Raw genomic sequence first — 15953 nt, 5'->3', positions numbered from 1 at the left:
GCCACTCCGCCTGCCAAAACCTATTTCACTTTCTTTCTTTTTTTTTAAACACGCATCTGATTTCGCTGAATGACCCAGTTCTTTCCCTCTCTGGCTCCTTAGATTTCTTCAGATTTACCTGTCTCCGCCAACAGTTTGAGGACATACACAGTCTCGTCTTCACACGCTCCTCCGATCTCTCTCTCTCTTTTTCTCCTGTGCACTTTTCTGACCTGTGAGTGTCAGGCATTTTAATGCATGCAATTTGATTGGCTGGTTTTTCGTTCTTCCATAGACACAGTTCTCAAGTTTTTTTTTTTTTTTTTGGGGGAGCAAGATGGAGCTACTGGATAACAAAAAAAGGTTGTCATGACATCTCACCTGTGACAGTTATTTAAGAGTTTAGAGATAGTGGTGAGTGAATATAAAATATCACCTCGGCATTTTTGCTGAGGGAAAGGTTGCCAGTGAAACTCCCTCTTTCTCTGAATCTAGAGGGGATTTTTGGTGCCAGACTCTTTACCTTTAAAAGAGTCTGACTTAAGAGGCGATATGACATAAAAGATTGCTCTCAAAAAGACAGTGTGTACACTTGGGTCTGCACAGCTGTTCCTTGTACTGGTTTGTTTTTCACCCCCTCTCTCTCTTTTCAATGTTTTTTTTCTTTGTTTAGATGATTGATCTTTATTTTTATGAACGTTGACTTTAAAGGGGGGGAAGAAGCAGTGAGCGTTTCAGCAAAACTTGTAAAAAAAAAAACAGGATTTGGACCGAAGCTGTTTTCTGCCTGGAGATTGTAGCCAGGTTCAGTTCAGCATGCCTGTCTTATCTGATTTTCAGTGCTGAAGCTTTACACTAGGCTGAGCGAGCTTGTTCCGACCCACACATGACCAAAGACCACTGCTGAGCCTGAAGCTCACGAGGGCCCGCGGGCCTACCTAGCTTAGACCCTGCCTCGGAGCGTTTCCAGGATTGATGTTAGAAGGCAAGGCAAGGCGGTCCGGTGCGGCTCGAACGCGGAGATATCGAGAAGCTCGGTTGCACCTGTTCCTCCTGTAAGATGCGCGGTGGAGGCTGTTTGAAGACGGTGCTGCCGGGAGCGCTCTTTAAGTCGCTGGGAAAACAATTGGCCGTCTCTCAGCGTCGGGCAAAATGAACTGGGGAATAGAGCAGGCGGCTTGAAGTTTGTGTTCTTTTTGATATAGCTTTGCTCGGAGCTCTCCTGAGGCAAGGCAGTGCTGCGGTAGAGGAGATTGCCCATTGATGTTCCTCTCTATTCTGAGCAGCTGCGCTGTCTAGTGCCTCTGATTGATTCTGAAGATTGCATGTCTATTAATAAGCCTTTTTTTTTTCTAGTGGCTTTCACCTACGATAAGAGTCTCTCATGGAGGCAAAGAGTGTGATGTTCATCAACGATGATGTAGTATTTCAGTTCTCAATAACATCTGTTTTTTTTTTTGTCCCTCTCTCTCCGTAGCTCTCCTGAAACCCTGGGGTTGTTGGTGTGGCCGAATTTTCCCTGGATTTGATTGGTAAATTCAGAAGACTGAAGCCCAGGCTCACAGTCTACCTTTCACGGAGGCCCAGCCGTGAGAGGACAGAGGAAGGCACGTGGCGAATCATGACCGCCGACAAAGAAAAGGACAAGGAGCGGGAGCGCGATCGAGAGCGCGACCGGAGGGAGAAGGCGAGCGAAAGCTCGAGGCCACGCCGCAGCTGCACGCTGGAGGGTGGCGCCAAGAACTACGCCGAGAGCGAGCACAGCGAGGACGAGGAGAACGAGGCGGCCGGCGGCACCGCGGCTCCCGAGGAAGCCACGAAGAAAAGCAAGAAGAAGCTCCCGAAGAAGAAGTCGCGCTACGAGCGCACAGAGACCGGCGAGATCACCTCGTTCGTCACGGAAGACGACGTCGTCTACAGGCCCGGTGGTAAGAGCCGTTTAAAGCACATCTCCCGGTTGTTCGAGTTAGGGAGACAAATCCACAATAGTCTTGGCTTATGACTTCATCTGCTACACAGCACTTAATTACACTCTTTGAGGTATTCTTCCCAGTCGTCCCAGTAAATCCAGTCCCGTTTTTTAGAGGTGGTTTTTAAAGAAAGTTTAATTTGGCTCCCAATGTAGAATGTATTCAATAATATTATTCTAACATAACTAAAAAAAAAAAAATCTTAGCATAACTATCCCGCAAGTGAATTGCTCTCGGTAGACATCACTCATTTTAAACATGTACGAATGAAAAGGAACGCGCTTGTCCTGGCTACCAGCGACGCTAATGTGAATTTATTCTAATGTGCTCAATGAGAGCATCGTACCAAGCTCGCCCGGAGCATGTGACGCAATCTCGCAAACGTTACTCACACCTTAGCTTTTGTAAGTGCACTAAATGCACACATATTTCGTGTGCTTTCTTTAGTTGCTGTGAAATATAAAAAATAGGTCCATATTATGCGCCGTGTTTGTCTAATTGGCAGCAGTAACCTGTGTCTGGTATCACAGCCTCTTTCACTTACTGTTTGTAAATTGCTTTTACATGCACAGCTAAGGGGAAATGTCAAAGCTGTGGAAAGGGGCAGCCATTGTATATATGTATGTATGTGTGTGTGTGTGCGTGCGTGCGTGCTTGTGCTGCCTGTAGACTTAAATCATCCCTGCCATGTCTTTCATTTGCCTAGCAGCAACGAAAGGTCAAGTAGCAGCGCGCTCACACTGCATAGTTATTTAAAGTTAAGACAGTGAAAATCATAGCCAGTGTGTAATTTCAGCCTTTTTTTTTCCTGCTCCCACATTATACCATCACCCCATGCATGCACGTGCGCGCGCACACACACATTTCCAGCGCAATATGCTCGGAGGCATTATCCGTGGAAGGTCCTTGAAAGCAGCGCTGTCTGCCTTAATGAAGCCTCGTTTCTGACACCGATGCCGCACCCTGTCAGTTCTCAGTTCGCCAGCCCAGACAATAGCGGGTTCTCTTCATCTCGCTGACAGACAGGGAGACAATAATAAATACACCCATGTTCAGGATATGTACAAGGGTATGATGTCACACATTAGGGATGTCAACCGATGCGTCAATGACGTGCTGGAATCTAAAATTTCCAGTTCAGGAGCCGCTTTTTGTCTCCCTCCGTGCGTTCGAGACACGGCGTGCGTTATTTAGTAGCAGCAGGTATTGTTCGGGGCTCCCAGCCGAAGAATCTGGCGGTCACATTTGGTGCGGCCTCGTCGCAATCAGATTTCGAGTGGATTAAGTAAGCACAAAAGCTGGCCGGGATTAAGCACAGCTAAATGTTAAATCCTTTTATATTTGTCTAGTGGCACACAGTATGTAAAACTGTGACCACCCTTGGAGAGGGAGCGTATTAAGCAGGCGGAGAGCCGAGCTCAAAATGTGGCATTAATTGCTTTTGTCACTTGATAAGGAGACTAACGCGCTTGTTTGACATTAGATAATATATTTAATTTTTTTAAGTTTTTGATCTTGTCTCTTGTTTGTTTTGCATCGATACGACTGCTGCTGCTGTGTGTGTGTGTGTCAGAGAGAGGGGAGCGGGTAGGTGGTGGTGATCTGGTGCATTTGTATGAGCAGACCAGGCAGCACAATCGATCGGCTCTCCGAGTGGTCCTCCTGTGTCCGCGCAGCGCGCAGCTTTTGCGGATATTCACCACACTAAGGCGGTTTATGGATCCAGCGAGGAGATTATACGCACACACAAGATCAATGATCAGGGTCTCGGTGCATATCCTGTCCACTGCAGTCTCGCTTACAATGCTGCCCGGGTTGTCCTTGCACCACTGGCCATTTCTTTTCACCAAACAGGATGTGTGAGCGTCGTGCGTATGCAGCTTTTAAAGCGCCGCTCCAGAGACGCTGGCTGCATTGAGCTATATGTCTGCCCGTGTCATTTGCTCGTGCTTCGTCTCTGGAGACACATGTAGCCCTTAGAACAGCCTCTCTAATATTCTCTCTATGTCTGTGTTCCCCCTGGCCGCCTGTGGGTGTCTGGACAGCTGTCACCTAATTACACAGCCACCCAAAGCCCACAGCGCTGTCAGCAGGGCCAAATGCCTCCCACCTCCAGGAGCCTCTGGAGCACCTCGCTGCCCGCCTAATAACCACGTCCCTTTTGTCCGCTTGTGCTTTTTTTCTTCTTTTTTGGCCAGCTCAGCTTGTATTTCACAGCTCAGAGAGGATTTTTATTATTATTTATTTATCTTTTTTTTAAGGGATCATTTTATTCATTTAGATTGTTTTGGTTTGCTTTTTTTAATGATTAAATTCAGCCTTTTATTTTTCATTGCGGGTTTTAAGCGTATTAGCCGCGTGCTATTTTTAAGACGGTGTTTACTCAGTGCGAATTAGCCGCTCTAGCAGAAGGCTCGCATAAAAAAAATAAAAAAAAATTCCGCTTTTAAGCCCAAAAGACTGCTTAAGTCTGAAAACAGTTGCTCTCTATCTGTAGCTTGTTAAAGCCAAGCAATGCTCAGTAGTATGGGTAAAAAAGTAAAAAAAAAAAGGGGGAGGGGGTACATTGGTGTTTTCCAACAGGACCACAATCCAACACGTCACGATGGAGAGAATTAAAAACTACTTCTTTTAACTCATCTGTTCTTACGTCGTGATTTACACTTACAGGAACAAAAAATAAATATTTTAAATGCATTTCCATGGGGACATACGAACATCCAGCTGACCGAAGAAGTAAAGTCGCAACAAAGATGTCACAAACAATCACGACAGCGTAAGAGCTTTGAAATCTCGTTCACACCAGCTCAGATCTGAGCGAACACACCAGGGTCGGAGCGACAGGTGGAATAGAAATCCATATAAAGATAAAAGCAAAGATTAGCAAATTAAAGAGTTTATAAAGCTATCGTGAAAAATTGTTTTATTCTCTAAAAGTAGCCTTTAGACTTCCATCAGAAGCATGTTTCTTTTAAACAAGTTTTTCCGCTCTATTTTCAGCACAAAGAAACGTTTTGAGATTGCTGACAGTTGAGTGAATCACACATACAGCTCTGTGCGCTGTAGACGGAGATAATGTTGAAAAGCGCCAGAGTATTCCTTTATCTGCTTTAAACATATAATATTTATACGGAGATGCTTTTTTTTTCACACGCAGCTGAATCTTTTTAAAAAAAAAAAAAAAAAACGTCCTTAATAAAGGACGACTGAGGCGACTTATAAATCAACACGACTGTTTTGCTGGCAGCTCTTTAGCAAACCTATATTTCACAATGCATATCTTATAACAAGGAAATTTTGATTATATATATATATATATATATATATATATATATATATATATATATATATAATTTGTTTTTGTATCGCCCACCACCACTGTAAACACGACTGTTCCAACACATTTTGTCAGAGGGAAATAACACCTCAGAGTTGTGAAGTACACAGCAGTTTGGTGAGGGCTTGTCAAACATTTTTCAAGGAGGCACCGCAAATCCGGACAGAGATTTTATTTATTTAATTTTACATTTTTTTACTTTTTTTATTTAGAGGATAATGCTAATGCTAAGCTTTATAGACGGGATAGGGGGTCACTTTCTTAGCTAATTCACGTGTGGAGAATTAAACAATCCCATTCTGAATTTATTGGGAGGAAAATAAAATTCTTTATTTTACTTTTCTCAAACAAGACTGTGTTGTCGAGAGGGAGGAAAGGGAGTTTTGTGGGTCGTGTAGGTGCGATGACGAGCGGCTGACCACCTGCATCAGTCATGGAGAAGCAGCAAAGCAATGTTATCTCACATATATAAATATATATACCACACCATACACACGCTGTTCTTCCATACATGTGTGCTCTCACCTCCTCACCGCCCAGGCTTGGAAGAGAAGAGGCCCTACTATTGAGCACACCTGCGTACAGCTATGAACAGGCTTTCTTTGTGTGCGCATGACTTTCGGGCTCGAATTAAAATTTTTATAAAGTATATCTATATTAACTTACCTGCTCTATTGAATAACGTGTCTCAATATCCCTTACATGGGTGTTCATTGGTATTCAGCGAGCACAAGGGATTCTCTGCCTGCTATTCATATCTCAAGTATTAGTATTATACAGCTTTCCTGACATCGCTTTGGCTAAAGCGTTTCCAACGCGACAAGACAAGAAACCCCTTTTTACAGCGTTTCTCATGAAATTCAAATACCAGCCATAGGATTGCAGAGAAAGAGAGAGAGAGGGAGAGAAAGAGAAGAGAGAGAAAAAAAGAGGCCAATCTATTTAGAAAAATCCCCCAGTGTAGCTCGGTATGACTGCAAGCCTAAAGAAGGCTTTTGTGAAATCCTAACCACCTGCAGATTACAAATTAGAAAGCTGCCACACGATAACACGTCAGAAGGCTCCTGTTCATACCTGGGGGGAAGAGACTGTTATTTGTAAGCCTGATCGATGCTATCTCGAGGTATAATGTGAGCTGTGAGGGGGGGAAAATATGCACACTAGTGTAAGACTTGAGTAGAGGATTGGTGTTGGTGAAGTGGCGAAGGTGTGTGCGCCAGTTGTGTTTCAGACGCAAAAAACTGAAGGCTTGCATGCACACAGACACACACACACACACACACACACACACACACACCTCTGCAGCAGAACAGGAAAAAAAATGCTGGTGTAAATTGGACGCACGGCGGTTCGGACCAGGTTACCACTCAAAAACAGCGTTTCAGCCATAGGCCGAGATGCGCCTCACTGCAGGAAATGACACGAGCGAAACAGGCCGACAGTCTGCTGCTTGTTGTTCATGTGGGAGGAGTGGAGTGTGAAAGCGATTATTGCATCCCTCCTGCTTCTTTAATTTGAGCAGCAGCCGAGTGCAGGTTTTTTTTTGCCGCCTGCCAAGCTGAGTCGAGTCGGCCAACCTGACGGCGCAGGTGTGTGTGTGTGTGTGTGTTTTTTTTTTTTTTTTTTTTTTGTCCCGCACGCTTCGCTGGAAGTAAAGGCGCAGTGTTCAGTGTTTAGAAACTTCAGGCTCATCTGTCAGAAAGTGTTGTTCAGCACTAATTTGCATGCTTGTTGTGTTGTTGTTTTTTGTTTGTTTGTGTTTTTCCCCCCTTTAGCGATTTGGAGAAAATGTCATGTCACGTATGCTCGTAACTCCCTCATATTCCATTACATGCAAATGGTGTGTCGACACCAATCAGATAACATCCCGAAACCTCACTCGTAGTTGTACAAAATGATTGATTGCAATCTATGCAAAGCCGACTGCAAATTGTGTTCTAGAGCTACAACATGTAAATAAAAGATTCAGCGAAAAGGAGATAATGTATAGAAACAGGGAGGTGGCTAGGTGAGGGGAGGAAATGCCCAAACTCATTATTGGGTAAGTGATGATAATAATAATGATAATAATAATGATCTTTTACAGAATACACATGTCCTGACAGTGAGAGATTTCAGCGCAGTGAAACCCAAATTGTACCAAAGCAGCACTTTTCTTGTAACCTTTTTCAGTCCACATTAACTAATATAGCTTCCTAATGCACTTCGTTTAAAATCGCCTAGCGGGTGAAGTGCATGAATGTAACCATGAACATATGTGCCTTTTTTATGCTCGATGCGTAATCCTTATCAGTGAGTCAAGGAATAATAATAATAATTGTGTTAGGTTATGATGTGTATTTTATTATTTAAACATTGACATTATAGATCACTGACAGAAAAGTCAGTTCTTAAAAGCGTAAAGATCTTGGAAACGGATAAAAAAAAAAATACGGATTACTTGTGATTAATAATCAACAACAGACCCACACCAGCCACGATATCAAAGACACGGGCCGACGTCCAAGTTTTCATTAAGACCCTCTGCTGCGTGTGTTTCCACAGTATCAATCCAAACTGCCGGGTTTTTTTTTGTGTTTTTTTTAGTTTGTGTTTAGTTTAAAAACATCACATTTTTTATGGGATGAAAAAATAATGGAAGCCCAGCAACATCTGTTTGATCTTTTATTCAGCACTTATAATGGTATTTTAGATTTGAATGCTCCAGTTGTTGTTTTTTCTCCCTCAAAAAGCAGTCCGAGTAAATCTTTCCTGTATCAGCACCATGTTTGACATAAAAATGATGCATCCTTCTTTTTTTTTTTTTTCTTCATCAGGTGTGTCTTAATTTAGCCTGGCTGTACAAATGTGCGGGTGGTGGTGTGTTGAGATATGTGATATGAGCACGGTGTGATTCCACCTACTCTGCCTTTTTTTCCAGTATGCATGTTTAGAAGGTGGTCATGTTTAAGCTTTTTTTTTTTTACCCTCTGCATGTTATTGCATCCCTGTTGCTCTCTAGTTCAATAAATATCACTTCATCAAGGCCAATCCTGCTCCAGCCATGCAGTCGATAAAGGGTGTAGGGTGTGTGTGGTGTTTTTTTTTTTTTTTTGCGAAGCCCCCTGAGCTGAAGAGAAACGGGGAAGAGGTGGAACCTGTAGCCTCAGGGAGGCTTTGGGAAGTCTACAAAAAACCCTGGAAGAGCTTACATCAAGCCCTCCCACCCCACTGCAGCCCCTCCCCTGCTCCTCTTTGGCTCTGCCTGCTTGAGCTCTGGAAAAGCACAAAATGGCTGGAACGCCACTGAACAGATTGAGGGCTGCTCTCGGGGAGCACGGCGCAAATTAGCAGTTTGCGGCAAACGAGCGCCATCAGGATTTGCAGAAAGATTTGATGAAACAATGAGAATTTTCTCCCTTTCCCCCCAATAGTGCTCATTTTAATCTACTTTTTCCAGTTTCCATATTTGCCTTTTTTTTTTTTGCTTTCATTCCTACCGAGAGCTTATCCGGTTGCGTCCAGTCTGGCCAGAATTCATCTCCTTTAAATGAAACCGCTGCCCGGGTTAAGGGTCCTAAGCCGCAATTCTTCGAGGTAAATCCCTCTTGACGTGGCATGGGACTTTCAAAGACATCATCGTCTCATCTCCAGATTTGTCTCTTTTGTTCTGAGAGCCTCCCCTCCCCACCCGCTTTTCCTCCTACTTCTCCTCCTCCTCATATGAAGAAGGCCGTGTTCGCCGCCCCACAGGTCAGCCTCGGCACCAGCGGGAGCTTTTCATTTACGTCCGTAAGAGCCTCACGTCACTCATTCGCCTGTCCTTGCTGCCAACCAGAAAGCTGAATGATAACAAGCCATGATGTCTAGGTGTATTTATTTCTTTTATTTATTTCTTAATTTATTTATTTATTTATTTCTTGCAAACCCTTTCTGACCAAACAAACAGCATGCCCAGTGCCAAGCCTATTAAATATCTTTATTCCGCCTGCTGCGTCGAACAGATAAACGCAACAAGATCAATAATGGCACAGACGAAAAACAAATAAATTAAAGATGATGCATGCGCGGGCGTCAAGAGCAGCGGAATGGAACTGCCACGTTTTTGTTAGTGATAGCTTTTAGCCTCCTACGGCCCACGCTACATTAATTCACCTCTGGGATGTGGAGTGTTTGGGTAAACGCTGCCTCCATGCGGGTCTCTCGGCAGCTCTATTCAAATGAGCCTGTTTTACTGTGGTCTGGAGCGCTTCGCTCTCGCGTGTCTGCTCAGGCTGTTGGGTTAAGGTTGATCTCAGTGGTGCCGGCGATACAAGCTCTGTCTGACCCATCTCACTCACTCACTCACTCACTCACTCACACACACACACACACACACACACACACACACACACACACACACACACACACACACACACACACGCTAGTTACACATTGCTGAAGGAGCTGGAGACGAGATAGTGTAACCCGTATGACCTTGGTGCCCAGTAATTCATCACACTTCTCTGCATGCTTTATGAATCAGGGATTCAGCACTCAGTGTTTCCTGATTGAATAAAGATACGATCACAGCAGGGTGGTGAACTGTGCCGTGACTCGAATGCTGATTAGCCCTTCCTCTTCATGTTTCGTCGCCTTGACACGGTCATCACCCATTAGGATTGCGGAGTTGAAACGTCGTCGTATCGAGGAGGCTGGAACGTCGCGTTAGTGCTTCAGAACCTGAGCGTAAAGGCATTAAAAAAAAAAAAGAAAAAAAAAAAAGAAAAAAAGGGTTATACTTCAGAGGTGGACGAATGATCAATCCATTATCTGGTCCACCAGGCGAATAAAAGCTCCGGTCTTGTGTTTTGGTTGCCTGGTAACTTAATTGACTAAAATGTTAATGGAGAAACATATGGGGAGATTATTAGCAAGTTAAGTGCATTAATGCAGACTGAGAGAAATCATTATCCTCTTCGAACAGTTTCTCATGTTATGATTCAAACCTTGCTCAAAAGTCAGCTGGTTCTTCCACTCTGAGCTCATTTTCGCATTACAAAAAAAATATTCAAGTCTGACAGGCATTTTTTGTGTTAACTCTAACAATACTATCCGTTCCATCTTTCTACGTACCTGCTTGTTTATGATCCTGAAACATTTGCTGCTTCGTGCGTGTAGACCTAAGCAATAAGATTGCTGTAATGTCAACACCACGATCCAGTATTTCACTAATATATATCCCCGCACTAATCTTATTTAGACCCCAAATTATGTCGTCGGGGGAAGAAGCATAATTTCAAGTTAAAAACTCTTTACTCTTCCTGTTTACACTGCCAGTGGATATTCACACCAGCATTTTCTTTGGACAGCTTGTCTGAGGTTTTTTCTTCTTTTCTTTTCTGTTTTTTTTTTTTTTTTTTAAGCGTGCATTAAATTGTTTACATACCATTATTCAGTCAGGTCAGGTCATATTTGGTCAGGAATGTTGAAGGTGTGTGCTTTGCCTTATATTTACCACTGTGAGTTAAGCAAATGTGTGAAAGCAGTTTCTCATTTTTTTTAATTCCTATTTTAATTTTGGTATCCGGCCACTCAAAAAACATTGCACACTTTAGGATTTCCTTCAACTGACTTTATCTCTGATGTGGTGACCAATGTGGTCCTGGAATATGCATGTGCCATCAGGCATAGATGTGATGACCTGGTCATTCAGTACATTCAGGGCATCAGCTGACTTAATTTTATTGTCACATAACATTGCTGAGCCTAAACCTGACCAACTGGACCAACCCCAGATCATAACACTGACACCGCAGGCTTTGTACTGGTTTTCTCATGGCTACACAGCTGTTTAGTCCCAATCCTGAGAGTTATGATCACATTGTGTGGACATCCTTTTACTTTCATTATTAAACATAGCTTTGCTATTAAACATTTCTTCTTGTCCATTTTTACAATTGAACTTCAAGCGAGTAAGTGATCTCCATTAATAATTAATTTTTTCCCCAACTACATTTCTTCTACAAAGTTCTTGGTTCAGCACTATCTAATTCAGCACTATTCAGGTCTTTAATAATGCATTGAAAAGTTCTTAACCCAGTCCCAGTACATTCAGCAAACTACATAATTGTTTTCTTTGCTTAAGGCAGGACAGTAATTTGACTCATCTGAATTTCAGCTACCCTCCACCCCCCAACCATTATGTTTAGGCCATTTATAGTAAAACTATATACGCACTGGGTTACATGCAGAAATAATTTTACTTGGCTCTACAAGAACTGCAGTTCGGACTTTGATTATTAGGTTAAATTTCATTGAACATAATTTATGTGTAAAACGGGTAACGGTGATTAAATCTATGACGCCATACCGTGTACCGCAGCCTCGTATTCAATCGTATCTGATTTTGGAAAATGAATGAAACTAATGCTATCATGGTAATGCGAGCACTTATTCGCTTTAAAGATGCCATTTTGATCTGGATTATTGTGAGAAGCTTTCAGTAAGGCATTGAATCACATGAATGAGACCGTAGTTCATTTTTTTTTTACATGAGGTGGAAAAAAAATGTAGCAATTAAAATAAAAGCCTCGATTTGTCCTCATCAAAGAAAAGCTTTTTTTGCGCTTTTTTTCTTTTATTAAAGCTAGAGAGATTTCGCAATTAATCGAAGGAAAAATAATCTAATCAAGAAATTTTGCAGTTTTTTTAGACAATTTTTTTAATTTTACAAGAGTGTATTTTGATGGTAATCAATCGAATCATTACTCTGCCACACACTTATTTGTTGTTGGTCTTATTTATTAACAGGTTGGTTTATAGCTGGAGTCAGGTAGTCTACACAGAGAGAGAGAGCGCGAGAGAAAGAGAGAGAAGAAAAATGGAGTCCCGCTGTGTGCTTGGCAGCTTTGCACCCATTCGCCCCTCGTTCTGGGAGGTCTACTGACTATTAGTCGACAAACGCCTCTCCAAACCCCCTCCTCTTCCTCTTCCTCCTCCTCCTCCTTTTCCACACCACCTCCTTTATCCCACACAGCTAAATCCTGCGATTAGGACTCCAGCCCCTGCTACATCTCAGACACCACAATCCCACTCCCTTCACACCATCTCCTACTCTCAGCTCGAGTGCTACTGAGGAGAACTAGTTAAAACATGTCTAGCTAGCATAAATAATGTGAGCAGTGCCAGGCTAAAAAAGGCGTGCAGCGTGTGAAATAGCAGGGTAATGTAATGAGAGCGTTTCTGAATGGAGCTGTGGAGGAGCCGGAGCCTGGCTGGCACCTCACAGTCTGAGAGAGAGAGCGAGAGATAGAGAGATCTATGCCTGTCTGCCTTCGAATACACCCTGCTTTATGTCCTCGCCACATTCAGAATATAAAGGCCTCCTCTGCATAAATAAGAAATATGTAGTCTTTGTGAGCAGGGTCCAGGGTTTTGTTGAGCATCCTGATAAACGTGCAGCAGTTCTCAATTCGAGAGCGCTGCAGATTCACTTTCAGAGCTTGGAAGAAGAAGAAGAAAAAAACAAAACAGAAAAAAAACTAAACAATGCAACGATCTTCTCATCTTCCTTTGGCAGCTCGACCACAGAGGAAGGAAGCCTGTGTGTGTGTGTGAGAGAGAGAGAGAGAGAGAGAGAGAGACAGTAAGTGGCTGCAAGAGCAAGGTTGCTGTCTATTTGTCTGCTGTGAATGTTTTTGTTAAGGAGATGAGAGTTCACCACCCTCCCATACCAACAGTCACATTCGCTTTAAGCACAAAAGGCCGGGTCGGGCCTCCGCAGAGATCTGAAGCCAGTTTGTCATTCGACTGTGTTAAAATTAGGACTCACGGCTAGGGCGGGGAAAATATAAAAGGATTAGGAGACCTGGTGTAGGAAGGTTGCATTGTCTTTTATTTGTGTTTTTCACACATTTGCCTTACTGTCCTTGAGAGGACCTTGCATTGACCGTATACGTAATGCCTTTACTACCGAGGCCATGTCCACACGTCGCCGGGAAATTTTACAAACAGATTTTTATCTGCGGTTTTGGTCTTTCGTCCACACAGTTTTGGTCGTTGAAAACTGAGCTTTTGGAAAACTCCGTCCAAAGTGAATATTTTCCAAAGTCTGTTTTGGAAGATTTTGGCTTGTTGTAACCTCACCTTGTGTGCCGGTATGAGGATAGTAGACTAAACACACTCACTAGTTTACTGTACGTAATGTTGCGTACTGGACTTTTTACATGCGTGTACATGCGCGCGCAGTTACGTTAACGAACAGAGGTGCCTGAATGTACTACGAAGCTCACAGCTGCGACATACAAAACTGGTTTTGGAAGAGGCCCATCAGACTTCTGAGACTTCTAAGTGCAACCGGTAATGACGTTTCTGGCTCATGATTGGTCCCTTATTTATTACTTACGCTCCTAACAGCACTTATCAGGGCGTTTTGCGGTTTTATGTGGTCAAAGATATTTTTAAAACGTAGGTCGTGTGGACAGAATTATTTTTAAAAACGAAGTAGAAAAATCTCCTAAATTTACCACAGTAAGAGAGGAAATCTTTTCGCTGCTTTTCACCCTGTCAGATAAGGTCCCCGGCACAATATTAAAACATGCCCAGATGCGCGCGCACACACACACACACACACACACACACACACACACACATGCACGCACGCACGCTCACTCATGCATCATTGAAACATAATCATGCTGGAACAATAACGGCCTTCTCTCTGTTGCAGTCTTGATGTTTGTTCTGGAGACGGACGGGCTTGTCCCGCTCCCAAAAGCCCTTTAATCCTATTACTCACATTCCTGATGAATTTTACAGAGTGGGATATTTTAAAGGGAAATATATCATGTACCACAAGGCAATGTTGTAGGGGTGATCCAGCTAATGTTAATGTGTTTCTTTCCCCTCTGTCTCTATCTCTCTCTCTCTCTCTCACAGATTGTGTGTACATAGAGAGCCGGCGGCCCAACACGCCCTACTTCATCTGTAGCATTCAGGACTTTAAGCTGGTGAGTGGAGGTGCCCTTTTCCTTCCTCAGACACGGCCTTATCTTCCTCCTGCCTTTTGTTTTTAATAAAGTCATATGAAAGCTACATCAAACAGCCCTTTGATGTGGATGGAGGGGCGATTGCCCGCATTCAGAAGCCTCACGAAAGTTGCTCTTGAGCGTATTATGAGAATTTTAAGAAGCTGCACTTCTAATTACACACAGGATTTAGAAAACCTGATACCGTCTTAGAGTGTGGTCTTGTCTCAGAGGCACAGAAGGCTGATTTGTATCGTTGTTTTTTTTTTTTTAAGTTTAATACAAGTCACACTCCTTATTCGGAAGGCATTTCAGATTTTAAATGGAGTCATTGATTCTGAAAGTTGGATCCTTCTTTTAAATCTTTGCCCCCCCCATCCCCCCTCCCCTTTTTTTAATGACAGCATGGTTATTAATTTGCCTAATTATTACAGGATAAAAAATGTCATTTTGGTGATTAATAAAAAAAAAAATTATTAATTGCCAGCAGACATGTTGACATTTTTTTGTTGACTTATTTTAACTTTTGTCAAAACTAAATTATTAGATTCCTAACCAAATTAGCAATCCAGACTCTGCAGAGAATGTTTAGCCTAAATGAGGCCTAATACCCAGTCTGGTATACCATGTCGATTCATTCTCCTACTTTTTAAAAATAAATGCTTCAATGTGATACATCTTGACGTCTATCCATCGTACGTTGTTGCATCAGACGCGGTTTCATGATTAATGACGGCAATCAGAGCAAAGTAGCCTGCAAACGGCTCTCATCTTTCTAGAATATAACAGCCAGGAAAAAAAAATCAGTGTTTAAACGTTATCTTTCATAGAGAACGTGAGCATAGCCGAGTGCGAGTGACAGGATCAGCGAGAGTTCGTAAAGAAACTGTTGCGCATGAGAGCGATTCAGTTCTGTGACTTTTATTCACCTGACGTATTTTACTGCAAATGGTGCTCACTTTCTAATTATCACCCTTGGTAATAGCAAAACACATGTGCTCATACTTGTACTTTATCTGGGGGGGAAAAAAAAAAAAAACGCATCTCTAGTTTGAGACTTTCGCCAGAGTGTAAGCCAGCGCTGTCATATAATCAATCGATTAAAAGAGAACTGCATGTGCACGTGTGTGTTTGTGTGTGGAAGCACATCTTAGGAGTGAGTCCTCCGCTCATTTCAGTCTGCAGCTAATTCCGCTCAGATTGCTCTTTGCCGACACGTTTTATGTCGATTGTTAATCAGCCACTTTAAACACCCGCGTCTTCAAAGGGCATGTCATGTGGAAAGCAAAAACCCTCTGAGATCCAATCTGGTTTATTAGGGCAATGAAATTCCTGATTTATTTCTCCTCGCTCCCGTAGTTTGGTTGTTTGTATTCCCCATCTTGCTCACTGCTTCAGATCGTGCGTGAGGCAAATCAGGTTTGATTAGCGCTTTGCTGAGATAATGCTCTGTCACAAGCAAATTATGGCCATCCTGATAGGTTTTTTTTTTTTTTTTGCTCTTCCCCTCTTCCCATCAGCGGTGGGAGACAATTAGCCGAGACCCGTCCCGGCTCACCCACTGTCCTGCAGAGTGCCGAGAGCAGTCCCAGGAGACATTGTTAATGGCAAATAACAACTAAGGTGATGATGGAGGGAGGGCTGGGAGAGCACGGAGGGATAAGAGGCCAGAGAGACGGG

The 15953-nt window shown here is 43.0% G+C and overlaps 1 protein-coding gene across 3 annotated transcripts in view; it reads left to right on the top strand.

Annotated features, from left to right (window-relative positions):
- Positions 1-15953, top strand: part of rerea (arginine-glutamic acid dipeptide (RE) repeats a) — a 175777-nt gene that overhangs the window by 92014 nt on the left and 67810 nt on the right. For all 3 annotated transcript variants that reach the window (XM_053481779.1, XM_053481780.1, XM_053481777.1), the window contains exons 2-3: positions 1457-1907; positions 14185-14255. In XM_053481779.1, the coding sequence (XP_053337754.1) occupies positions 1601-1907; positions 14185-14255 (378 nt within the window). In that variant the 5' untranslated portion in view covers positions 1457-1600. The remainder of the gene's footprint in view (positions 1-1456; positions 1908-14184; positions 14256-15953) is intronic.

The sequence above is a fragment of the Clarias gariepinus genome, chromosome 22, assembly GCF_024256425.1.
Source record: "Clarias gariepinus isolate MV-2021 ecotype Netherlands chromosome 22, CGAR_prim_01v2, whole genome shotgun sequence".
NCBI lineage: Eukaryota > Metazoa > Chordata > Actinopteri > Siluriformes > Clariidae > Clarias > Clarias gariepinus.
This window is presented reverse-complemented; position numbering and strand designations above follow the sequence as displayed.